This window comes from Varanus komodoensis, unplaced genomic scaffold (genome assembly GCF_004798865.1).
Source record: "Varanus komodoensis strain SLA01 unplaced genomic scaffold, ASM479886v1 scaffold94, whole genome shotgun sequence".
Taxonomy (NCBI): domain Eukaryota; kingdom Metazoa; phylum Chordata; class Lepidosauria; order Squamata; family Varanidae; genus Varanus; species Varanus komodoensis.
In genome coordinates, this window is record NW_025336646.1 from 368,547 (window position 1) to 396,299 (window position 27,753).

The 27,753-nt window shown below is 37.1% G+C and overlaps 1 protein-coding gene across 2 annotated transcripts in view; it reads right to left on the reverse strand.

Moving 5' to 3' along the window:
* Positions 1-27,753, reverse strand: part of PURG (purine rich element binding protein G) — a 28,345-nt gene continuing 592 nt past the window's right edge. The window contains exon 2 of one of the 2 annotated variants that reach the window (XM_044418898.1): positions 1-26,924. In XM_044418898.1, coding sequence (XP_044274833.1) covers positions 26,025-26,915 — 891 coding nt within the window. In that variant the 5' untranslated portion in view covers positions 26,916-26,924 and the 3' untranslated portion in view covers positions 1-26,024. Of the gene's footprint in view, positions 27,052-27,753 lie in introns of both variants that reach the window. The other variant, XM_044418897.1, reaches the window with a different exon arrangement.

Consider the following 27,753-nt stretch of genomic DNA (forward strand, 5'->3'; position numbering starts at 1 on the left):
TTAAGACTAGACAAGTAAGCAATTTATTGTAAGACAGAACAAACAGTGGCAAACAACAATATGTAAATTCAGTTGATAATGGGGTAAATAGACTTGTAAAACTGACAAATATATATTTATGTCTTACTCCAAAAAGCAGCTCATTATTTAAAAAATAATCCCAGAAAAAATGAAAATTTAGGAAATCTAGTTGGACAAAGATGTTTGCATCTTTAGGAAGTGTGCACAGCACAAGAGGAAACAAACTGTTTTTAAAGTGCTGAGATCTGGTTAGCTTCACATGTTTACAGCCTATTGTTGTATACTTGTCATTCATTATTTCATTTCTTTGACTACAGCACCTTGTGAAGAGGCATGTAGAACTGGACATCACTTTTCATAGAATAAAGAACATGCTTTTCTACACATGAGACAAAATGAAATGGTAGAGATTTGGACAATGCTATTTAAGAATGCAAGCAGAAGTGTATTTTTGAATGCTCTCTCTTGTAAAGTCAAAAAAGAAAAGCAATTTTCATCATACAATAAGTAAGTACACAATGAAAGGTTTAATATATTGCTCTCCCAGGTGTGTTAAGTTACCGTATTTAGGGAACTTTCTACATGAGGTAGCATTAATACATGATATATCCCCGTTGTCTTCTCAAGTCTGAAATGGTACAGGGTTTTTTTTCACCTCAGCTCGTCTCTTATATGGAATAGCTCTAAGACAGACAGCACAAATGTCATTCTAAAGTTATTTAACAATGTCAGGAGTTGTTTTGATAGCACTAAATTTGAAGGAGGGCAGCATTATGTTCCTCTTTTTCCAGGGACACGGATCTTCACTCCTTTGCTTCTTCCTTGCTTCTTCATTCACAAAGCTTTGAGCGGCCTCCCCCATTTCCACCACATTTGGAAACAGAGCCATTCATACGCCAGCCAGTTCTGTCAATTGACATTCCAGTTCTGAGATATTTATAGCTAGAATTAGGGGTGTGTTTTACTGTAATATTTTACAAACCTTTAACAATGTTCCAAGTTTGGATTTTAAAGCATTGCAATCTGCTTAAAGCCTCTGGGAGAAAACAGAGTGATTCTAAAAATAAACAAGCAATTATTTCAAGTAAGCACATGGTTGATAAACAAAGAATATTCCAGTCCCCTCAAAATACAGATGAGATCTATATAAGAAACAGAACTACAATATTTTGATTTGCCAGACTCCAAGTGATTGTAGGTCCTCTAGTGATTATTAATCATGATGTCAAATCATGTTATCTAGCTCTTCCTATCCTTGACTGAACTCAGATACTGGGACAAACATAGAATTAGCTTTCCTTTCTCCAATGGCATATGGACATCAGTGTAAACAGGACTGTAGCATGTATAGATTTGTGCAGGTTTTTTTTAATCAAACACAGATGCAACCAGCATTAACATACTGAGTTTGAAGTCAATCCAAATGCTTTTAAAATTAATTTTGTTCAGTTTTGCCTCAAACAGACCATGCTGAAGACACATCAATCTATATTCCTCAAGTTTGGCCTACAAAGAACACTGGCATGGTTCACATTGAAACATATTCCGTTTCTAGTGCAGATCACTTCACCTGGCACCTTTACAGATATACACTTACGTGCCTTAAGATGCACACCTAAAATTATTAAGCATGAATGCAACAAACATACATATTATAACAGTATACTAGTTGGGAAGCCATGATTGACTGATGGTATATTGGTGGCAAAGCCATATTTCAATCTGCAATGTGTGAAACAGCCCTCTAGGTCATTATAAACAAAACAATAACAGTTAGGAATACTAGCAAATACAAAATCCTGCTTTAGCAAAGGTGTTTCAGTGATTGCCTTCAGGTCTCTTCCTGGCTATGACTGTGTGAATCAAGGACACAAATATTGGGACTTCCAAAAAATGCATAAACAGATCCAATACCCTCTAGATTCAAATAGAAATTCAGGGACAAATAATGACTAATAAGTCAACATGAAGACTTTGTTGTTTGAGTGAAATATTATCCCTTCACAGCAGAAGTGAGAGAGCTGCTTTTTGAAGAATCAGCTGAAAAACGCAATAAAAAGTACACACATATAAAACACAGGATTGTCAATGGTACCGTGAAACGATTCAACTTTAAATAATGGTTTTGGTTTTTTTTTACTTGTATGAGCAGATGAGACACTTTTCAACCTCAAGCTTTCCCGCTCTCCCCAGCATGTCAGCAGTTAGCATCCACAAAAGCACCATTGGATATGGAAGAATAGCACCACATAGTTTTAGGACCTAACTGTCAACATGCATTACTGACAAACTTGGAACGTGGAAATCTGTGTGGTACAGTCTTATTATAAACAATACAAGGCAATTTATGATTATTCATACAGTACAATACAGTCACTGATCAATGAACTTCTGCGTACAGTACAGGACAGGTCACATCTGAACACCCTGTTAATACTAGAGTATGCTGTAGATTTTAGAAGCATCTTGAGGATAACACAGGGACTTTCTGGGTTGGCTTATTCCATCCCTCTTTGAAATTCAGGGTCTGATATTTACATGGCCCTAGCACAAAATATTCCAAATATTGTGTGGACAGTTGGAATCACAGAAAAACATTGAAAGCGCTTTAAAAGATATAGTTAAATTGAGACAAACTATTAAAGGGTTTAAATACAGAACTCTAGATACCCAGTTATACTAACTCAATATTTTGTTTTGTTTTTTACCCTTATTGTATGTTGAAGCTGCAGAAATGTTGTGGAACATGGAAGAGACACCTGGAAGCATTAATCAGTCTGTGAATACACTTGGAATGGACTATAGGATAATTTACCATTTGGTAGGTTTTTAGTCTGATATCCTAGGATACAAGTCTTTAACCTCACCAGCTAACTGGAAATCCAAACTATTCCTTTTTGATAATTTTTTCTTGCAAACAGCAGCTTTAAATTGATGCAAATGCATACTGCTGGGATTTAAGAGGGACCACATGGAGATACATAGGCTTGAATCTGCATTTTGCCCTTGCTCAGTGTGGGCACGTTAATGCACACATATATCACATTTTGCCACTCTCCTTTGTAGCCTTTTGTGACCTTTGAAAATATGCTTTAGAGAGTGATATTGAAATTCTTTAAGCCCAAGGGTTGAATTGCATTTCAGAGAAGCTCTGGGGCAGGCAAATTCCAGCAGTGGACAGGGTTGATTTGCAAAGTGAGTGGGGCCAGAATGTCAGCTTATTTTAGCTTAATGTTCTTAGGTGCAGTAATGAAGCCTTAGAAGATGCAAGAGAAATTTTCAGAATGGTGTGGGAGGTTAGTGCAAAACTCATGAAACCACCAAACAGTCAGGGGAACAGAGATATGACCATCTGAAGAATTCTGGTGTGTGGGGGCAGTGGGACCACGTTTTGGTTTGTGGCCTTGAGATTTTACACCTCTGATTTACACCTCTGATTTAGAGAGTTGCCCCCCTCCAAACAATTTGAGAGGTGGTAATTGGCAGAAGTTGCCTATCTTTACCTTTCATCAGCATGATCATCTCTATTGACTCAAATGCCTTCCAAGGACAGAAGGAATCTCTTGATTTATGAAAGATAAAAGTTTGTATCCAACCCATGATGTTTCCACCCATTTCTCCATCATAGCTCCAATCTTCTTCATTTATGCCTCATCTATTGTTCCCATGGAAGCTTCCTCAGTGTCTACCCACTTCCATTCTAGAAATACACAAGTCAATTTAACATCTTTTTTCTAATCTGTTACTATCTTATTTAACCATGTCATGTGACTTCTCTGTGCCATCTATTATGGCACTTTTCATCTCACTGCTTTGATATTCTTATCCTGTTTCCATTACTTGTATTTATACTGCTTAAAACCCTACCATCACCTAGAATGCTCATGTTCATGGATCTTGGAAACCAAATCTCTCTTGTCAAGCAGTAGTTTTATACAAGATTTGAAGCAAGAATGGCTCTTATGTATTTTTGTCATTTTCCTCTAAAGACAGTCCCATAAAATCCTTATATATTCTGTTGTGATATTCTACTTTTCTGATTCTCAGATGCTAAATAATGTTGTCTACAAGCTTGATAATGTACAGCACATACCTACTCCTCTAAAGGTAAATCATGTTCTCCTGACTCCCATCCCATCTTCATTTTCGGAGAACTCTTTCAGAAATCCAGCTATCTTTACAACCCCAGCCTAGTTAAAAGGCAAACTTTAATGCCAAAAATGAATTAACTGTGAATTTTTGGCTCATTCCCTCAAGTGACAGTCAGATTATATTGAAATTACTTAGATAATCAAAACTTTCAAATCACTTGATATCCTCCCAAAACATAATTATTCCTTCAGTGAAAGCCATTTACTTAATCAAGCTGTGTGTCATTATACTGGCTGAGAGCTCATCCACATAGTCAGAGAAAGCACATAGTATTGCCTTCTAAATCAGAAGGCAGAAGGCAGGCACAAGTGAGAGAATTTGTCCAGGTTAAAAAAAATTCCCCACATTTTTATGCAAGTGTTCAAACATCTTTCATTTGGATGAATCCTCTTTAAGGTTCATACATATTAGCACACAGCCCAAATCCACACAACTGGTGATTTGCATTTCTTCCTCTCCGAGTTGCCATTTTTTCATTAGTAACCTCTACTTAGTCCTTTGCTTCCAAATGCAATTCTATTTGATCAACTATCTCTGGTCTTTAATATGAGAACATAATATGAGAACATAGAGCAATCCTACTTGTCCAGACTAAAGGCCTATCTTACTCCAGCATTGCTCCCACAGTACCAACCAGATGCCTCGGACAAGGAAGACTTCACTGCAATGGCAACATTCTGCCAGTGTTCCCCTGCAGCTGGTAATGAGAAACACTTGACCCTGATACTGGAAGTAACATGCAGCCACCATGGCTAGTAGCCACTGTATATTTGCATGTGCTTGCTATTCCATTTTTGTGATTAACACACATGAACAGGATCTCGCGTCCAATTCTTATCCTAGCACAAGAAGAGTTACTAGCCTCAGCATCATGACTGCAAGGAGTGCTTCATCCATTGTTTGGTGATGTTCATAATGGAATTGTGCTAATTTATGTGTCACGTATGTTGCAAGGTCTCCAGGTAGATTCTCATGGGCTTTTAGCACTCAAGCTGAAGCGTTGTAGGAATGGTGTCCTCCCTTGTCTTCAGGCACACAAGCAGAGTGAGCACACCTGGTAAAGCAACTAGGATACCATTTGTAGGTGTGATCCCTCTGTGCTTGGTACTGAAAGTTTGTTTTCATGTATGTACCTGTTTAATGCCATGTGTGCAGAGAACACATATATAAAGCCCATACATTTGACTGTGTTGTACACATATGTGAACTTACCATTGGGATAGACTTTAATAACTCAAATGAAATGACCTATGCCTTAGGATAGACCTTTCTTGCAAGTTTTGCTCTTGAAGTATTTATTACTTATCTTTTAGAAAAGGAGATCATGTAAAAAGATCCTGAATTTTAATTTGCTTTAAGTATAATTCTGATATTCTGTAAGGTACTGGAATAAGCCAACAGATAGATAGGGTTCTGCATTTAAGATGATCTCTACAGAGACCAGTCTTGCACATCAAGGGAAGCACAAACCCTAAAGTATTCATGCAGGCATGATTACATGTTTCATACCTATGCCATTTTGTATCTCTAGTATAGTGAGAAAACAGGGCACATATGAAAAAAAGTGCTAAATTACAGTACATTTGCTTTTTTAAATATGTTAACGACAGAACAGCAAAACAGATTGTTTGAAAACAGAGTCAGTATTGTACAGTAAGTTCACATTTAATTCTTTACCATGTCTACAATTGAAACACATGCATTTTATTTCCATTATTTTTATTCCATAGGACCAACATCCTTCAGAACAGTGATCTACCTTTAGAACAAAACTTTCTAAGAAAAATATTAAGCATCACATAAGTTTAAGAAAATTCCTTTAATTAGCATTACATGTACTCATTTACATTTACGATTTTTCATGCCATAACTAACACACCTTTTGTTTAAGAATATCCTACTGAAAAATAGTACCATTGGGGAAGAATACACACACAGGATAAACCGCTACCTGCTATGCACATGATTTTTTTTATTAACTTGACTGTTGTAATGCCATACTCTGATTTATAGGTGCAGTTGTGAAAATACAGTTACACATTTATGGAAGAATACTAAAAATGATAATTAAAATTATACATGCTGTTAAGAAAAGAGAAAAAACACCATTAACTATTGTTAAACACTGCCTGTGTGCCATTACAATTGCTTTCTGAACTTTTTTAGAAGCAGCATAGTATTCCTTAGAAATATTTTACATGAAAATTATCTGCAGATTTTAAAAAAAGAGTAAATTGGGGAAAAGATGTCTAGTTGAAGGAGACCACTATTTTTTAAAATTTTACTTCCCATTAAACCTCTAAAATGAAATACAACCTGCAGCTTACTACAGACATGGTCCACAAAACTGGGTTAGCAAACTGCCTGGATAAAACTGCTTGAATGGGATACTGAGAGGCCTATACATATACTTTTCTGAGGAGCAGCTTTTTACGGAAACTGCAGCACAAAGGCAGGACAGAGGGCAGGGATACCATGCACAGTCCTTTGGATTCTGCCCTTAAATTTAATTCATCACCTTAGGCTATTTGTGAATCATATTGTATTGTATATGATCTTGGAGGAGAGGAAATTATTAGACTTCTAGTAGATTTTACACTGACTCCAGAAGCTGCTATTCATATTTGTGTATACATAAATATGTGTGCAAATGTGTGCATGCATGTGCTTGTATGTACTGTTTGCTACCAGAATTTGCAAAGGGACTAAATATACTCATTACTATGGTTCATCTATGTTGAGCACAATCTTAGTCAAGTTCAGATGGAAAAAAGGTTCTAAAGCTCCCATCTTTCCTCAACTAACATAGCTACCTGAACCATGCTGGGAGCTGTAGAATTTTTTCCCCTGGCTAAATATGATTAGGATTGGCTCCATAGGTTAGTTCTTTTCTCAGGTAGTCAATAACATTCGTGTATAGAATGCTCAGAATCTGGAAAAACTTATATCTAATTATTGTTCCAGTAGAATTCATTTATTAGAGTCAACATGAAAATTCCTAAAAGTTTGTTCAAGATTGTATCTGCTATAAAATGGGATGACCAAAACTTAACTTATTTAGACCGAGTGCACATTACAGTTCCTGTTTAAACATTTTAACATTAAGTCTCCAATCAAGAAGCTCTCTGTTTGGCCCCATTATCCTAGAACAAGTCCTTGGTTCTGTACCACCACCACCACTTGGTTCTGTACCAACATCAGGGCTGCACTCACGATTCTTGATGCAGTGACAAAACTATATATGGCACTTTCAAAAGTTGGACTTTGCCATGAATGGAACAGGTAACACCTATTTGTGTGTGTAGTTCTCAATCCAGGAAAGAATGCATAAACAGAAGCCAGCTTCTATATATGCATTATGCTAGCTGGATGAGGATGCAGGGGTACTTAAAAGAATATTAATATGTTGGATCTTTACAAATAATCTCATTAGCATTTATAAAGTGACATCTAGATATGAGTTGTATTCAGAGGCAAATTGCTTTACTTTTTAATATGCTGCATTTTGAAAATGATTTCCTTTTCCTATGTAATGTCTTTAACAAGATTTAGCAGCACAAAGTAAACACCACATTTAAGGTTTCCAGATAACACAGAGCCAGTACATTTTATGGTTGATGGCAAGGATGTAAGATAGACAAAACATCTTTTGGGTCAGTGTCTTTTATAGTCCAACAGAGAGTCAGCTTTTTATACTGATAGCCATAGACATTTCATGATGGGAATCATGCTAGCAACTTCCTCCCTGCATCCGTGAAGTTTCCATAAGCCAAAGTACTCCACATAGCAGCAATAAACCTGGTGATTGCTATATCTATCCTTTCAAATGCATTTTGCCTCTCCCTGCTTTAATAAAATTAAACTTGAAACTACAATGAGTAAAACTAGTTTACAGACAAGAGGATGTTATCTTATTGCAATGGCTAATGCAGCGTATGTACTAATGCAGACGCCCATGCTGGGCTGTAACTCTGAGTACAATACGTGGGTATCTTTCTGTCTCTCTACTTTCTTGCCTACTTGTGATAAGAACCATGGTGAACATTCCCATGACCAGATATTACATGTACAGAACTCTACATGTGAAACCATATTAGTAACTTCACACTCTGCTGTTAATATAGTTCAGAGTTTGAAATATATGCTTTTGAGCTGTTCTTCTCTGTTTCAAACTTTTTTTCTGGTTTCTTTGGTGTTCCTGAAAGCCTATTTGCATGTGGGTGAGCATGTGCACATGGGTGGGGCTTTTCTAAAGACAGATTTGTCTAGATGTCAGCACTTTAGGAAAATTTTTAAAGTTACAAAAGATAATTTAGATCCATCCCCTCCCTCCCTCTTTTCATCCATTTATAAAATTCCTAAACATATAGCTAAGTAATAATTAGGCACCAGGCAGTGGCCACATTCATGAAAAACTATCCTCATACAGCCACTACCTATTTTAAACATACACCCTGTAAAGACTACACAAAAATGGGGCAGGGGGAAACAATAGGTTTAAAACTCAGTGCTAGTATTTATAAAAGTGCAGTGCTCCGTATAGTAAGAAGAAAAGTGACTACAAGTACTTAAAGTGCTAGCTTTGATCATGGTTTAGGTTAGTATCCCAAACCAAACCATGGTTTAGGTTAGTATCCCCAAACCAAATTAGACTGTTGTGGTACTTAAGAGAGTAAAAGTAAGAGCCAGGAACACAGGGACTGCACAAATGTGCTCCATATTACAATTTTCCATGGTGTAAAGAAATATTCAGTGCTAGTGTCCAGACTGCAATTATGTACAAACAACTTACATTGTATATAGTTTTACAATATAGTACAAGTCAGTGGACATCACTAGAAGACAATTTGGAAAACAAAAGTACCAGTCTTCTAAAGCAAGTCTTTCCAGAGCTTCTATCGCCATGAAGTCAGCAGGCTAACTGAAGGTTCCCTAAAGAACTGCGAAATTGGCTGGCTCTAACAATGTCTTAACATGGGGTTTGCAGGAGAGTCATTTTGGGACTATGCTTTTTAAGAACAGGCTCACAGCTATGCTTTCAAAGTATTTATTTGACTATTACATGTGTTTACCTTGCAATGACTAGAGCAATAAAGTGACAGTGAAATAGGTTACTAATGCACTATTACTAAACTTCATCTTTAATTTTGATTCAAATAAAAAATTAAGCAAACTATGATTTCATGTTTACAGGCATTTTCTTAATATTCCCTGCCCTTCAGGGAATAACAAGCATGAAAAATCAAACTGGCAATGTATGAAACAACATGAAGGTATATGAAAATCTCAAGAAACCAAGTCTTACCAATTATTTTTGTTTTATCCGATTTGTTGTATACTGCCTTGGTAATGTTTGTGGGAAAGTTGTATAGAAAAACTACAAATATTAAATACATTAAAATAAAAAGCAGTGAAATATTTCAAAATATTTCATGCCATTATCCAGAAACACTATATCCATATTTTTACATATCTTGGAAGGAAGGCTGAAAACTGCACCCCATTTTCAGAAGAAAATGAAGAGGTGCTATGGAAGTACAAACTGTAAAAATGAAATTAATAAAAACAGCTGTCTTGCTACTCTGAGGGCATGCTGAGTGGATCTGAGGATATTGTTTCCTAGAATGGCCATACCGGATCTGTCCTAGTGGCTCAAGTGATAATCATTCTAGCACTGCCTGGGGTGCTAGTTTTATTGTTTCTGTGATAGATTATGTCAGTTACTCAAGTATTATGTCAGAGACCTTAAGAGTAGATAATTTGTGTAGTATGCAAAATCTTCAAATCACCCTCTACCCTGAACATTCCAAAAAAACAATTAAGAATGAGAAAAGGAGTAGACTTGTAAATACTTATAAAAAAGGACAACTGTAACCTTAAAGAACAAGTTCCAAAAGTGTTTGGAGAACCATAAGAATACTTTACTCTGCATTCTAAAACTTTGCAGAAACTTAAGAATTTTAATTGAACAATTCTGTTTAACAAAAAATTAATAACGGTCGCCATATATGCCAGAGTGCCTACCTTGGCCTGGGATTTACACCAAGTATGAGTCCAGAAAGCTTCATTTACAAGGCTTGCCAAACTATGCTGCTGCAAAGTAGTAATTTTAGCAGTGGCATTCCATACTAGCTGGTATATCAAAGCAACTGTCTTTACAATAAGCTTCCTTTTGCTGGACTATAGAGTCTGAAATGCTATCTATGTGTCAGTGTAGTAATTTACACCTCTACTGAGGTGTAAAAGACATATTTTGCCTCATGAAATGACAACTTGCACTGAATACAACTACGTAGACGACAACTCTTTACAACAACCTTTTAAATGGAGTCATTTCACACATTATACCACTGAGTATCAAGTATAAAGAAATTAAATAATTTCTTTATTTAAATTATGTAAATAAACTTATATAAATAAAGACATTTAAATAACCAACTAAAGAGGAACCATGTCTAAGTGATGTAGCCTAGAGATGCACCACTGGTTCACTACTAGAACTCTTCAAAATAGAACATGGTATTCCATTGAACCAACCACACTGTGGTTTTGCTACTTCAAAGAAGTAGGCAGTGTAAACTTTGTTTATTGTTGTTGTAGTTGTTCTGTTTTCTTTGAAAATTAAAAATTATCTGCAAATGTCACTACCCAAACAGTTCCCCTTTTTCATTTGGGATGTGAAGTAGTCTCTAACACTTGTATAAACAGAAAAACTTGAAGGAAGCAGGTAAAGTGCAAGGGTAGTAAATAATACAGCAGCTTGTAAGAGAGACAGGTGTTAGTTTGGGATTAGTTTGGCCTTGGATGGGTATTTAAGAACTTTAGTAAGGATGTGGTGAGATCAGTGGCTTCAAGGAACAGACATGATAGTGAGAAAGAAGCTGATGTAGCAGCTACATTGGAAGCCAAGTTGGACAGAAAAATGTCTAATGTGAATGCAATCATCATGAGAATGATCACTGAAGGTAGTCTCCCAGTAGACAAGCAGTATTTTCTGCATCAGCTTGCATTGCGGCCATCTTATGCAATTCTCCCTTAACATCATTTCGGAATGAACTAAGTTGAGTCATATTTCGGACACTTTATTTTTTACGAGGTCAGAGCTAGTCTGATTCTCACCTCACTAGCTATAATATAGTTTGGCAAAAGGAATTTGGTCACTGAACACTCCTCTGTTTAAGGAAAAATGCAGCTTCTATCACTACTACCCAATTTAAGTGGTGTTCAGACAGGAATGTAGCTGCCAGTACCTGCACAAATTCTCTGCCCAATCTCATATCATTACTTTTTTCCTGTCGTGTGAGAAGAACTTCCAATTGTGAGTAAGTGACACATGATCACTGCACATTTGTTTCAGGCATTGGTTTTCTGGGCAACAATTAGTTCTGAGCAGTATGATCTGGGCAACCAGTTCTGAGGGGCGAGTTAGTTCTGAAGAATTGATTGCCTCTTGTTCTGAGCCATTAATAACTGTACAAGTGATACGGAACAATTTATTAGCATAGGTAGTTGGTTACCTTTTGGACTACCCTGTTCAATCTTTAGAACTTGCTGTTTGCACAGAATATTGCCCTTTCTAAGAAGGGTAGCAAGTCGTTGCCTTCTCCATCCAAATTCAAGGAAATTGGCTGTGACAGAGATGCACATTACTGACGTCTATGCAAGCACATTACAGACCCATGATTCATGAGACAGGCACAAACGCAATGCTGAATGTGGCAAAGGCTGAGTTGCTTGCAGTGCAGCCCCAATCTTTCCAAAAATCCTGGCAGAAACAACTGGGGACAGCTGGGCCTGAAGAAGGCCTCCAGAGATAAGAAACAAAAGGACTACAATAAAAGGTGATGTGTCAGGCAGAGGCACAGAGTACAGAAGGGAGGCAGGGAAAGATCAGTTGAGTTTTTCCTGTGAGGAAATGTCCCCTGTAAGGAATTATTGAGTAGTTTGGGATGTTTTGGTAGGCTTAATTAGAATCTTAAGAGGAGGAAGAATGTGTCTGACACACATACCGCTGAATATAATTTTCAGTGTGTTTTGAAGAAATTAAGGGAAGAGTTTTAATGATATTGAATAAAACTTATTGAGACACATTTTTTGCTGTAGTTCAGTTAAGCATAAAATGTTGGGAACTTGTGTGTGTGCTTATTCAGTGTCTTTCGACAGCTATTATTGATTCTTTTTAATGTGTCTGGCATGTACCTCAGGCCCATGCTAGAGGGTATGTTGACACCGATGATGATTCCTTCAGGTTTCCCAGAAAAACCTAAAAAGGGAAGTATGAAGATGTCATTCCCTGGTGTTGAGGAGGTCAGAACAGTAGGTAATAAGGACATTGAGGAGGGAGGAAAAGACTGTGTGGAGAGCAACTGAAGACTGTAATGGTGGTTCCTTTTTCATATGGACAGAAGGCTAGACAGGGCCTGGTAGTTTATTACCTACAGTGTATTTTAAATATCCCAAAATGCTGTAGGAGAGTGGGACAATAGCAGAACTGGAATATAGTGAATTATTGGAGCTTTGGACTATCAATCAGAGCTTGTGGCACAGTCACCTCAGTCCAAGACCAACAGTAATTTTAATGAAAATATGCTAAGCCAACCAAGGCAGAATTACTTTCTCAGAGTATGTTAGGAATATACTCCAGAGTATGTTGGGAATATATTCCCATATTCAACATATGGGAATGTTGGGAATATAACAACAGGAAATGCTTCCAGGTACAAGTCTATAATACCTGCATGGAGCCACAGCCAGGAATGCCATACTCTTGGCAAGAATCCTAAATTCATCCTAAAGGTCAACCAAAGTCTCCTAAGGCCCTTGCCCATAAGAAAGATGGCGAGGCCCAGCAATTTGCTCTGGCTGTCAGTTAAGACAGGGCTGTACTCCTTAAAATTCATTTGCACTTGAACTGAAGCTTGTGGCACACTAGTTCCTACCGAAGAAGTACCCTACTGCCACTGAGATGGCTTCATGCAAGGCTTCTGGATTCTATATAATTAAAAACCGAAAAGTCGCTGGATCTGGATAGCATCCAACCAAAATTCTTTAAGAACTCAAATGCAAAATTCCTTATCTCGGCATAAAACTATGCAACTTGACCCTACTGCTTGCCTATGGACATGGGGGTTGGAAGTATAATATTTTTTTAAAGGGTGGTGATGATGATATTGAGGATATCCAGGAAATGATAGCCCAATTGGTTTAATTTTTGTTCTGGGCCAACTGGTGTAAAGCATTATTAAAAGCTGCTATTACTTTGGAAGAACAAGGTGGCCTTTTACAGGGTGGTATCAAGCAGGTATACTCCACTTTTGGTAGTTCCGTTGCATTCACTGGAACAGCCATTTACAAAATGGGTCTTTCATGCTGGAAAAATAACTTTAGATATGAGTGGAAATGCTTTTTTTGGATTGGGAGATCAAATAGATAGATCAGATTTTCCTTATGTAAATTCTGTTGAGCTTCCCCATTTCAAAACAGGTGTATCCTCTTATTTCATTTTTTCTAGCAGTGCTAAAGCTCTGTTGTATGAGCAATATTTCCTCTAATGCCTGGATGCCAAATAAATTATTCTGAATTGTCCATGCACTGACCTACAATTACCTCACACAGAGTGAAAATACAGCATAAACACTACAGTAAGGTAATATGAATGCTGCTAGGAGTAGGAAAAGTGAGGTGAGTAAGTGATTTTTGCTTTACCTAGTGTACTTAAATATTGCATTTCCTGATTGTTCATAATGTATCTAGGTGTTTTGAGCCACTTAGTTTGAAGTAGCTAGCCATTGGTAATTTAACAGATGCCCAAAACCAAAAAAGAGTCCCTACAAACCAGTCTGATCCTAACTCTGTCCCTGTATCTACTCAGTTGACATTATAACCAAACCAAATGCCATCAATTGTTCGTTCCTCTGAACAACTTCTAATATGACATGTTTCATAAATTGCCAATAATGCTTTTGACAAATGATGGCATATATCACATTAGGAGATTGGCAGATCTCAGATCTTTAAATAAATCAAACAGAAGTCAATCTCAGCACAAAAGAAGAAATGGATACAGGTTTGACATTAAAATACTATCACTCAGCTTTGCCTAAAACATGCTATAATGAATCATACTTCCAATACTCTAAGAAAAATGTTCTACTTTAGCATTAAGCCATCAAGTCAGCAAATTTGACATTGTAGAACTTGGTCTCAAAAATTTCTTGGAATGTGTAGCTAACTACAGAAAGTAACTGCCTTTCTTTAAGTGCTAGTTTATATTACTGATTACGCTGTGCCCTTCTATCACCAGCAGCCACTAGACAGCAGTGGCAGAGATGCTCATTGGAACTTGGGATTATCAACTCATTTCTAGATTCATTTGTGATTTCACAATAGTGTCATATGCCTACTGCTTTCTCTTGCTTTGGTTGACCAGTTGGCTTCAGTTTGTGAGACTCCATACTCAGGATATATAAATCTAACCATTCAGATGTTCACTTCATCCAACTGATGCAGCAGGTTCTCCCATGAAAGCTGTGCTACAATAAGGGCACAAGCTGATGGAGATGGACATAACCCTCCAAACTTTCCAGTGCAATATTCACTTCCCTGCTCCTCTTGCTTTATATTTTGGCTGGGCAATCTCCCATCTAGTGGGGGTGGGAAGGAGGCCCAGGATACAACATATTTTTGCCTCCCTAGACTCCTCCTTTTCCCATCCCCCTGCAAATGCCCCCTTCTACCCCTTTCCTGATGTTGGCAAGCAGCAGTATGGTTCTTTCTGTACCATCTGTGAGCACCAGGGGGCCAGAGCTCTGATCTCTAGGTCCTAGGTGAGAGCACACTCTCTAACCATGGAACAGGGAATTAAAAAAATCCTAAGGCCTCTTTGTTGTTTTTTGCTGTAGCAGTCCTCTGGAATTGTATATTATTAAGTTAGGTCTAAAAACAATTTATAGTAGTAAAATTATTGCTTCTCTTGTTCATCAGTCCAGACATGCTATGAATTTTGGGAGTGGGAATGCATGGAGAGGAAGAGGACCATTTTATGCCATTTCTTTGTAATTACATCCAAGAATCTTAATCAAATACTACCTGATATTAGGAATTGTTTTGATCTACCATCTACTGAGGAAATAATATGCACGTCCAGAAGTAGAATGTTAAAAACTAACAAAAATCAGTTTTGAAAATTAACTATTTAGAAGTCAGACAAATCCAGAAGGGAAATACTTGTCATTATCTAGAGCTTTTCCTACAGGAAGGTGATCAAAAACAGTGATCCAAAAGAAAAAATAATGAGCCAATGCTAATTTGTATTACAAGATTGACACTTTATAAAAAAATGCTTGATTAAACAAAACAAAATGCACATCAAGAACAAGCATATTTCTGTTTTATCTGTTGTACAAACCTGTTGCCACTATAAATGCAAACTTTTGGTGGAGAGGTGGGATATAAATTATGTCTATATGTATATAGATAAAACTTACTATCTAGGATTAAAGGACTGGGTTGAAAAATTAACACTGCTTCCTTCTTCTTCCCTCTCAAGGGAACTGCCACTCTCTTTTACATCTGGTTGTTGCTAATCCTGATTAATGCTACACATTTCTTTTCAGAATACTCTGGAAGGCTACTAAAATGCTAACTCGCTTAAGGCCACTTACTGAATTCTGAACATAATTTCCAGAACACAGCTAACAGTCTTGAAAGTTGGGGGCCTCAAAAATAGCATGAAGGGTTGTAGGTGCAATAAGAACATTGGGGAAGTCTAGTATATGTTTGAAAACAAATGGTATTTTAACCCCAAAAAAGTCTAATTGCATTCAAGCATGTTGTCAAAACATTTTATTGCATTTAGCTCAGTGCTAGATTAATGATACTAATGGTCTTTTCCAGCACTCCAGGGAGAAATAGAAAAAGCAAGACACAAGAGAAGGTACAAGAATAAAACTATCAGATCTGGTATAATTATATAACAGATGTGTGAAAATATTCAAAGGCTAACATTCATTCACATTTTGCTACTTTTTTGTGGCTACTTTAGAGAGGTATAGGGCATCTATTTTACCAGCTTTTAGGGCACAATCCTATGCCAGCTTGGACTGAAAAAAAGGCTACGACTCCCAGCTGTCTGGGAACTGCTGGAAGCTGTAGGCCTTTTTTCCTGTGTAAACTTGATAGGATTTGGCTTTAGTAAATGAGCAACTCACAAACATGTATACATTCTACTTAGGTATGTTCTTCTAATTAATAGGTAGAACACTGTCATGTTTCTTAACATTCTTTATTGTTAGTTTGTTACCCACCTACCTCAATTGCAAAAACGTTAAGGCTTATTGATGTTTATCGGGGAATATGTATCTCAGAACAATGGCAGATTCCTTATTTAACAAAAATAATTAAGCCTTTTCTCACATGTGGTCTGAGGCAGGGTAGACCTAAATAATTCTGGTAAGATAAGGCATCCTTATATACCAATTTCTGCTGCAGCACTGCCCCTCCCGCCCCAAGTATAGCAAATTCTAAGCCAAATGATTGCCAAACTCTTCTACAGCTATAATCACACCTCAGGAATAGCACAGTCTTGAAATATGGAGGTAACACATCTTGTTTCCTTCTCCTCAGGTGAGTTCAATGCTAATCAAATCACATGTATGCACATCACCTTTGCTGTTTTGGAATAAACATGATTTTTTTTCCTAGTATTAGTTCAGCCAGAGTTAGGGCAGGCCTGTCACAATGCTACAGATTTCCCTTTATGAACACAGTTGTTGATATTCAGCCTTATTTGGGTGCTACATGGAAGAGAACATGATCCTTTTTAACAAAATATAGATTTACCATATTCATATTTTGAATGAATTAATGAAATCTTAAAGGAAGCTAAAAATGGGAACCAGATTTTACTTGAAGTCCTGAATGGGCAGTGCCATTCTTTAACAGGCGTGCATGTACTGCAACCGATTCATATGCAAAATTAGAGGAATGGGAAAAGTAAAATATAACCTTGCTTAGAAAAGTTTCTGCTTAATGCTAAATGTACTGTTTATGTTTTTAAATGTAAGACTGGTAAATAAAAATGTGGATCCTGCAAGCATAAGGAATCACTAGAAATCCCTACTCGTGCCCTAATCAAGGGTAGGTTGCTCCAGACTGAAATACAAGCCATTGTTATGCAAAGGAGTATGCCCAACATTTGGATATATGTAAATCTTCTATTTGCAGAATTTAGTAGTTAGCATGTGCTGAAATATGTTCTTATGAAATTTCAGCTATGTGTTGTAGAACTACTTTACAAACTCGGAAACAACCAAGGCTCAAATATATTTTTATATAGATACACATCAAAAACTATATATAATCTACATTAGAGACACTAAGACACAACTGTAGTGAGTCACTACCCATCAGACACTTCCTGCACAAAATCTCTAATTCCTTTCATTCCTGTGTTTCACTTCCATTTCTCCTTTCATAGAGCCACTGCTTCTAGAATTCCTTCTTTCTTCTTCCTGGCTCCCCATGCAGAGCTTCCTCATCCAGTTTTCCTCTCCTTGATCCCATTCTTTTTGGCCTCCTGAGATTCTCTCTTTTGAGCCTTCAAGGAGACACTTTCCTTCCTAATCACTGCTTCTTCAGACCATTTTTCTGTAAAATATGCTCTTTCGATATGCTTCCCATTCAATTCTCTCTTTTACTTAAGATGAGTTTATCATCCAGTATCTATTTTCTTCTTCTCAGCAATCCTGCCTCAAAAATACCTTGTCCTAAGGCCCTCTCTGCAATTCAATCTGCATAGCTGCTCAGCCTCTGCAACATCATCACAGCTCAGCAAATCAGTACCAGAAGCTTCACTGCTGCCACAGACACCATTAGTACATAACACTAATATATTTACTCTGATCCAGAGCCCTGTATGCTCTGATGTTCACATGAAGCAAAACTGCAGAAGCAGACACTTATATTCACTTTTCAATTGAACTGTTTTTTTTTCTTTTAGCTTCAGAAGCAGGGGGAATGGCAAGTGGAAAACTAAGGAAAGCTTATGATTTTTGTTTCACAGTGAAGTTCCCATTTATTTTGCAGATTTAAGTTAGTGAAAACCTGCCATTTACACATCTTAATAATTTAATTTTTCACTTTTTTTAGAATCTAAAAAGAAATAAGATATACTGAAGTCATACAGTATGCACCAATTGCCACTAAGATGTGTTTATAATGTTTTTATCTGAAATGTTCTAGCTTATATTAAAAATGAAAGAAATCCAGGCTTTGGGGACAGCTTTATCATTGAACTTGAAATACATGGATACTTTTTAAGAGCATCCATATTAAAAATAGGAAGTAAAAATATCAGAAATATAATAAACGTATCTATCTCTGAATGCAGATAAATATTTGCAAAGACTCAGACAAGCTCTGAAAGTAGGGTTAATGCAAAAACCTACACTTCGGATTGTTCTCAAAATGAACTGCATCTTGCAAGACCTCTGCAAAATCCATTTGTGTGAGAAGCCCCTATCACTGAAACTGAAGTCTTTCAAATAATATTGTAAGGGCTGAACATTTCGTGTAGATATTTGAAAATCTCCTGCTTATCAGTCACATGAATACATACAGATTTGATTATAATTACTTGCAGAAGTTAACTAAAATATTTCTGTTGGTAAGCTGTCAAATGTTACCAATGAAGCACTAATGACAGGAATCTATTGTACAATTTACCAGTGGGAAATCCAGAACTATTTGAAAGGATTGTACATTTTACTGTTAAAGTTGAGATACTTTAAGTCTTAAGACTGAAATCCAGTTGTTAAACATTTGACTCTAAAGTATGCGTTGGACAACGGGGACAAGCACTGTGCTCCTCCTCTCACTTTCCTTTTGAGCACTCAGTTTAATGAGTAACTTCAGAGTTTTTAGTCAAATGCAATTTATTGTTGCACCCAAATCAACACATGACAGTGTGCACACACCCTCAAATCAGGATCCAGCCTTTTGCCAGAAACCTCATTCAGCTGAATATGAAAGGGGCAAAGGGAATGCATGAGAACACTGCTTGCTCCCAAACATCAAAACCATCCTTTTCCACCCTAGTGCCCTCCACATGTGTTGGACAGCAAGTCCCATAAACTCTAATGAGCATGACCAACACATCTGGAGCATGTCTGGTTAGGGAAGGATGTTCACATCCATAGTTTGGAGGATGAGAAAGATGATAGCTGAGCCAAGTCTATCTGCACGAGGAAAAATGTGCTTAAAGAGGGCCCTATAGCACAATACTGATTATTATGCTATACTGTCAACAGAAGGAGTGTTTTTCTAGCACAGAAAGTAGAAATCTGTAGGTCTGGTCTGGCAGTACACTGGCTTAGCTCCATGAACTAAACTTCGCTGGTTTGAAAACAATGTCCTCTGTTTTCAATCCACTTTAACCAAATAAATTACCTTATTTTAATCCAATTCAATACTGAATTGTATTTAGGAAATAAACAGGGCTAGCATCAATGGAAGGTATGATTAGACAAATACTAAGGTCCTACATTCCAGCAGGGGTCAGCCCCCTGGAGTTGTTCCTACTTTTCACCATTGCAATCTTCTTGTTTGCCTGCCTCCTGTTTTACCTCAGATAATACTGATGGTGAGGACTGGGAAGCAGCAAATAACATTGCCTACTCACTCACTGGCTTTCTGCCTATCAAGCAAACAGGTAGTAACTATAGTGAGAAAGCGCAAGATAAGCAAAAGTTGGGTAGTGAAAATGGGGGCAAGAATGTAGACTCACTGGGGGAGGAGGCACTGGGGGTGTCTTGCCTGAAGTCCCTCAAAAAACTGACTCCTGCACTGATTTGAAAACTATGCAATGGGCAAACTGTGTTACATCAGACAGTATCTAGAAAATAGAATACAAAACCTTTAATATGTACATGAATTGTACATATCAATTTGTACCAGCATGGTAGGACTATACCCACACTGCAAATGATCTACAATGGAACTAAACAATACAAACAAACATACAGCCACTGCACAAATTGCTATAGTTTCAGTTAACCATGTTATTAGTAAATGATGATCAGTACCCTGAACTATGCCAGTTCTCTTTCCTATGAAGCTTAAAACCATTTACGTATAAATAAAGAATGCAGACAATTTCACTAACAAGCATATTTTATCAAACCTTCCTACCAATCCCCACCACAATAAAATACCATGTGGAGATTTTGAATGATGTATGAAAAGGCCAGTTTTAAGCAGGGATCCAGTCTGCATGATCAAAAAAGCCACTGCAGCTTGTTGTGAGCCATGACACATACTGGGTTCAATCTGCATAATCAATGTCTGGCTGCAACTTATTGCATAATCTGAACCCAGGTTATTCAAGGAGTTTTTTAACTTCCAACAAGCCATGCCACCTTCATTTAGATGGCATGATAAGCCATGATAAGCCACAGCCAGGTGACAATTAGGCAAATCATGCCTAGCATGTGCTGCAACTTACAACAAGCCACAGTGGTTTGCTTATGCCACCATAGCCTGTTTTTATTATGCCATCCAAACAGCTCTATGTCTGTTTTTGAGTTAAGTTTCACATAAATATCAGTGCTAGTATGAGAACTGCAATTCAAATATTACATGAGACGCTATGATTTCCTATGTTGTATTTTCATAGGTATAACAGATACCTACGCCCTCATATCCTTTACAAACTTTATTTCACATTTTAAGAAATCTTTTTACTATTTCCTGCCATTATCCTTTCAACTCTACTGAGAGGGCCTGCCTCTCTGTGCTGTATATCACAATCCAATAATATTTTAAAGATTATTTTGAACTAGTGGGATAACTACTAGATTAAATAGTTCTACAAACTAAATATTTATCTGATATTTGTATTTATAAAAACTTGACTTTTAGATTGATTTTTTTTAATTGAGGGACTGAGATATAGATATTTCATGGCAAACTGCTTAACATACAATAATATGAATACATTAGCGGTACAATCACTGTAAACATTAATTTCTGTAATCAACTATACTAAATCCTTTGGGAGCAGTTCACGCTGTACTTTTCCTGCAATATACAGGCAGTTTCAAATCGCTCTGGGGCAAGAGCATGTGGAGAAATGTAGAGGTGGCTGGAAAAAGTTATGCTATCACCATAGTAACCATCAGCCATGTTTGATTTGTTGGTATGGATGCTTCTTTTAACTTAGTGAATTTGAGCAGGCATCTCAAAGAGGATAGGTCAGTGTTATGATTTACATTCTGCTTGCAGTTATTTGAGACCAGTTACATCATTTTAAGGAAAGAACCCATTATCTTGAATATGAAAGATCATGTAGCAAGTAAGTATAGGACATGATATGCTACAAATTAATTGTCCAACAACAGTAACACAAAGGGTATGATTTCCATCTCATAAGGCTACAGTCTCATAATATATCACTCAAAAACCTACCTAAATAAATATTATAGGAACTTTAATAGAATATGCTATATTAGTTGATATTAAGAGAATTGTCCCCCTTACCCAAGAAGTGGCAACATATATGGTATTAAGCTAGCACAACTTTTTATTTGTCTAATGCTTTAAAGATGCTATGAAAGTAACATTCCTCACATGTAAGAGAAAAGAACAGAGTGAACTGACCCTTAGAAGAGCATATTATTAAGAAAAATTATGTTTTAACACTAATAAAGCACACATTATGTTGTTGCTAATATGAAATAGTATCTTTTTCTTCAGTTCTAGTTTTTAAATCTGTCAGGCTTTGACAGATTTGATGCATTACCTTCTTTTGAGAGTAGGAACAAATATGCTTTTCCTGAAAATTTTTCATCTAAAATTTCCTAGGTTTTATAGAATTGGTGTGATGTGCTGTATAAGGTACTTCCTAATTCTATATGAATCATGGAACTCTCTCATATCAATATGCTATTGTAATAGCTTTATATATTTGTATTTTAGCAAAAAAGAAAGAAAGAAAGAAAAACTACAATATATGAGATCAGTTAGCACAACTGGTCTGCTACCAATCTTGTAAGTCACATAAAATCCTGTCCCCTAAGAGGACAATTCTACGCATGTTCAGACAGGACAAAAATGATACAACTCCCAGAAATTTCCAGTCAGATGGCTGGCTGGGAATGCTGGAAATTGTAGGACTGTTTCTTCTGCCTGAAAATGCATAGGACTATATCCTAAATTCAATTTTTAGGGTGCAGGTAGAAAGATTATGTGGCGACATTGCAAAACTACAGATATGATAGTTATTTAATCCATATCTGTATTAGTTGCATGAATAAAACATTTGAAAGTCTGCTTGTGCTTCAAAAAAGTTGATTACACAAATCCAGCGAGAGCTGGACTCAAGCTTTCTGAAACACAGGTGGTTCTTGATATTTGGAAATAAATTTCAATGTAGTGCCAGCTCTCCATCATGCCAACATAATTTGATCTAGTCCTTGCAATATATCACTGACATACGTGCATGCAGAAGGTCATTTAATACTGTTTCAGAATTTCTGTTATATTGAAACACACTGTACCAAACAAGTAGCAGAAATGTGCTTCTGTTATTTATAAAATATAAAGTGCATTATTATGAAATCACAAAACTGACAGACTTTCTGTCTGGACCATACAGTTTTAAAAGAGAGGTCAGGGCTTTAATGTAAAATTCTCTCATGAGAACAAATTATTCAAGAGGTACAAACTGATTTTATCCACCCTGCCCTCCTATAATTGTTTTTGGCCACGCTTTTTAGTGCAAATAAGCTTGTGTTTTTTCTCAAGTTTAAGGGACATGGCATATTTGGGGTGCAAATAATATTTTACATTTTAACAGATCCCTCTGCAAACACTTAGCATGTTATTGCCATTCTCCAAAATTGTGGATGTACTGCCAGACGTAAAGAGAAACTCTTTTCCAAATTACCATTTTAGCTCTTAGCATTGTAAATCTGATTTATAACCCTTGGATTTGAAGATATGAACAGAACTAATTACTTCCAGTGGAAAAGCCCATACCAGTATATCCACTATATTTAGCAGATGACAACTTTAAGGCTCATGTGTAGTCAGTCTCAGATGCTCACATATGCATTTAAGTGCATTAAATTTGAAGATGGCAACCTGTGCCTGTGTAGAGAAGATTAAACCTTGATTAGTGGCAGAAGGACACACATTACAGGGAGAGGGGAGCAGAAGCGGGCAATACTCAAAACTGAGTACTAGATGTTTAGCTCAGTACAGAAATCCAGATACACAGTGGTGGAAACTTGCACACAGAAGTGTGTAAACTAATCTTCATTCTGACTGAAGTTGTAAAGATAGCATTTCACAACCTTTTGCTTAAAAAAAACTTGGAAGGAAATACATTTTAAATTATAATTAGACAGTCGATATACTTTTATCTGTTCCAACTTGGTATGAAAAAAACAGGATATTTAAGTGCAACATTTTTAACAACAGGGGTAAAATCCAGTAAAAGCATACTGACTGATAATGGTGTCATTTAAAAAATGGAACACGTTGCATATTGTGAGGGGGATGGGAGATATTGCCCTTAGCAAAATGAGAATTGAGAGAATGTGAGCATCAGGAATTCCTACACTCATGGATTCCATATTCTGGAATCTGACAATTTTACCATTACAACAGGGTTTGGGATGTGCAGTAGCAAATCAGCAGTATGGTAATTTAGGCTTAGACAATTCACTATAATTATACTATCAAATCAACAACAGTACACTTTCATTCAGATTACTAATTTACCCCTTAGAAGTACTTTTAGTACTCGTTTATACCAAGATCCTTCATATAATTTATTGTGGCCCAGTGGGGCACTAGTAACTAAAACAATCAAATTAGGTTGCAATTCAATGCACATTTAGATAGGAAAACACCTCCCACAACTGCTAGCAATCTCTGGCCAGTCATTCCCAATGTTGGCTGAAGAATGCTGGGGACTGTAAGGCATTTTTCCGTCTAAGGATGCATTGGATGGCACCCTAAGAATTCTTAGTTTCAGGCTTGACATGGGTACCAAATACTCGGTAGGTCCAATTCTCATATATTGGGCAAATCACCTAAAACAGTGAAATTAAAGTCGATACTTCTCTTTTTCTCTGTCACAAGTGTAACACACATTTCTAAAGTTTCTTTGGGGATTTTGGTGCAAGCACTTTTTTCCTTTTGTTTATAAATAAAAGTATTTCAACAATTTTGTTACTAAACGAAATGCCAGACTGTGCTCTCCTCTTTTCAAACACACAGGAGATTACAGAATACATTTAATAGGGCATTGAAATGGAAATGGCAAGTAGAGTAGAATTAAAGCTAGAAACAATTTTGCTAGGGTGTCAGAACATCTGGATGTGAAAAAAACCTATTATTTGTATTTAAGATGGCAAAAACTTGCAGTTTCTTTGATGGAAAAGAACTTTGAGGGATATGTTTCTGTATATTTAAATAAGATGCTTAGGAGAGAAGCAGTTACACAGTATCAAGGTCTAAAGTACATGCTTTGGTGTTTGAAGACAAAACTTTTCCGCCTTAATTTAATTTCTGATTTACAGTGCAATCCTTGGCATGTCTCCTCAGAAGTTGGGTCCATTGTATTAAAGAATCTTGCTACCAAAATGTGTGTATAGGATTGCAGTCTTATCAGAATTAAAGGATTTTGCTAGGTAAACAAAAATAATTTGTTCATGACAAGCCTTCTAGCCCTCTAATAATCCACACAAACTCTCCAGTAATTTTGTGGATGTGTGAGTATGTGTTAAAGACAAAATGTTTATTTTGTTTGGAAATTCTGTCTCTAGATGTGTTTTTACTGGTTTGGCTAGAGGTCCATGCTTGAACAAAAGAAAAAAAGTGCAGATCATGGCTTGGGATAATAAAATGTTTTTAAGACATGATTCATAAGGAACTGCTGATAGCTGCAACTGAATGTTTCAACTGTAGCAGTGAAACCACAGAAATCTGCTTGATATCAATTAAGTGATGCACCAAAATCTCTCAAAGCATTTCCTCAAAGGAAAAACAAAAGTTATTCTAATACTTTTCCACATTACATTCATACATATTCTCCTTATTTCAAATTTCAATCTCAACCATAACAACCTATCAAGTTTCTACATCACAGCAACTCACTAGAACCCCCTAACCCCACAAATATAAAAATAGCTTTTGAAATTTTGTAAACTCTCCTCACATCCATACAGAATGAAAGATTTATGATCAACATTATTTTGGAACAATCTGTTAACTCAGAAATGGATTTATATTGGTGCGACATTTAAATTACTGAGTTATCATAAAATTAGGTAAACATGGAATTAATTACTGGCCAGTAATCCCCATCCCCCCACCACCATTTTTTGCCATAAAGTAATCAGCAGGTTAATTCATTTAAAGATACCTTTTCCTATACAACCATTTAAAATTAAATATCTGTTTTGGTCATAAACGCTCTATGGTTAATATTAGGAGATACTAATTTCACCTGACATGTGTATCATGTTATACCGCAACACAAACCTTATACAGATTCTTTAAATTGTCACAACAGTTTTAGTGCCATTATACATGATTTCATAGTCTTGTAAGATTTAAGTACCATAATCATTGGGTGGTTAATTCTTTGTGTAAGAAATCACAGATATGTTGTTGGGCATAATTTAACAAGAAAACCAGACCCTTATAGTATTATATATTTATATATATATACGAGATATCTAACAAGAGGGAAGAACTTACAAAAAGAAAGGCAACTTCTTCCAGCCACTACATAGCAGTACCACTAGACAATTCTCTTATTTCTTGGTCTGTTGAATCACATTCTAATCAAGACCCTCTTGTTCTTCACCACTGTCCCCTCTGATATCCATTCTTTTCTCTTTATGGCCGTTGTAAATTCTCCTCATTTCTTCTTCATACTTGATAAAGTTTTCCCCAAATCTTGTCCATGCTTTGTAGGGGACAGTGATGGTGTTACGGTATGGAGGCCTCACTTCACTTACCTTCAAAAAAATACCATACCTGTTGGACCCCACATCAAAGTAGAACCTCTTGTTGTCCACCCTGAAGGAAGTCCCCTCTGGGAGTTCAGGAGGCTCATCACCTCCACTCCGCCTTTCTTCTATGTCTCCTTCACCATACTCTTCAATGAGCTGGACCAAAGCATCCCTGAATTCTATCATCCCCTGTGCTGGAAGGACAATAGTCTGTTCCTGCCCTAAACTGTGACCAAAATATCCTATCATGCCAGGCCCTCTAATCAAAGTCTGTCTAATCCTTAAGAAACGTCCACGTTGGTTCTCCTTCAGGTCTAGGTAATACTTCCTATTGTCTCTTTCAATGTATTCAGTTTTTAAGACGCTGTGAAGATGCTCTTCAGATCCAACTGATGCTGGAGGAGATGGTGGGTGATGGTGTTGTCGCCTCCTTGAATCTTGCTCCTTGCCATTAGCATGATCATTCCGATGACTCTGGCTGCCTTTCAGGCCCAAATGGGCATAGTGCTCTATGAAATCTCCCAGACAATCCTTCAGTTCAGAAGCTACTGACAAGGAGAGAGTCAGTTTGCTTTTCCTAATATTGTCCTGTCTGCCTCTTCCTATCCAGACCTCTGCTATCTTCAGGAAACGGCCTCGAGAGCTCTGCTTTACGTCCAGATAAAACCTCTTTTTTTGGATATCCACTCTTTTGGAGGCCAGCTCCTGGATTTCCATACAGCCCGCCTGAGAAGAGGAGGCAGGATAATGATACTGCTGCTGGGACTGGGAGTAAATGCTCCTGTGTAGGCCAGAGCCCCCCACACTCCTTCCTCCTCCTCCTCCTCTGCCTCTCTCCATCTTTATCAATCAACTGAAAACAACAAATATATAATAAAGATGCATGACACCATAGACATCCAACGGGCCTATTCTGTTTTCCCGGCAATTGCAGCTCTGTGCATAATTTATTTCACTAGAAAAATCTCCACTAACAGTCTTATCTTTTTCTGTGACACATGTCAATGTGGAAGTGTTGGACAGGGGGAGAGAAATAGAATTGGTTCAGTCATGGATGCTACAATAGATATATAGAGATTTATAGCTTTTCCTGATAAGCAGATGTTGTGAGAAAGGCTTTACTGCTAAATATAACAAAGCAAATCTTAAAACAGCAAGAACAGCACAAACATATGGCTGCCCTTTTCTCCCTTGCTGGCCCTGTTATTCTTCTCCTGAACAGCATCCAACATTCTGAAATATAGCAAGTGAAGCTTTGCCTGGCTTCAAGATATAATGATGGGAAGCTCCTCAGCTGCTTAATTTCAGCAGGAGGCTGTCCACAGGATCAAAGCCAGTAAAAACAAACGTATCTCTATATCATTGTCATCCTTTTTAATTGGCCTTGCTCTGTGTGCCTTAAGCAGCAACCTGGCATGCAAGATTCAGCAGGTGAAGCTTTTCCCAGTAAGCTTTCCGCATCAGGGAAATGTGAGCTTGCTAAATTTTTGCATACCAGACTCTTGTTGAAGGCACCAGGTAGTATCCCTTGAGAGGCGGATGGAGAGGCAAAGGT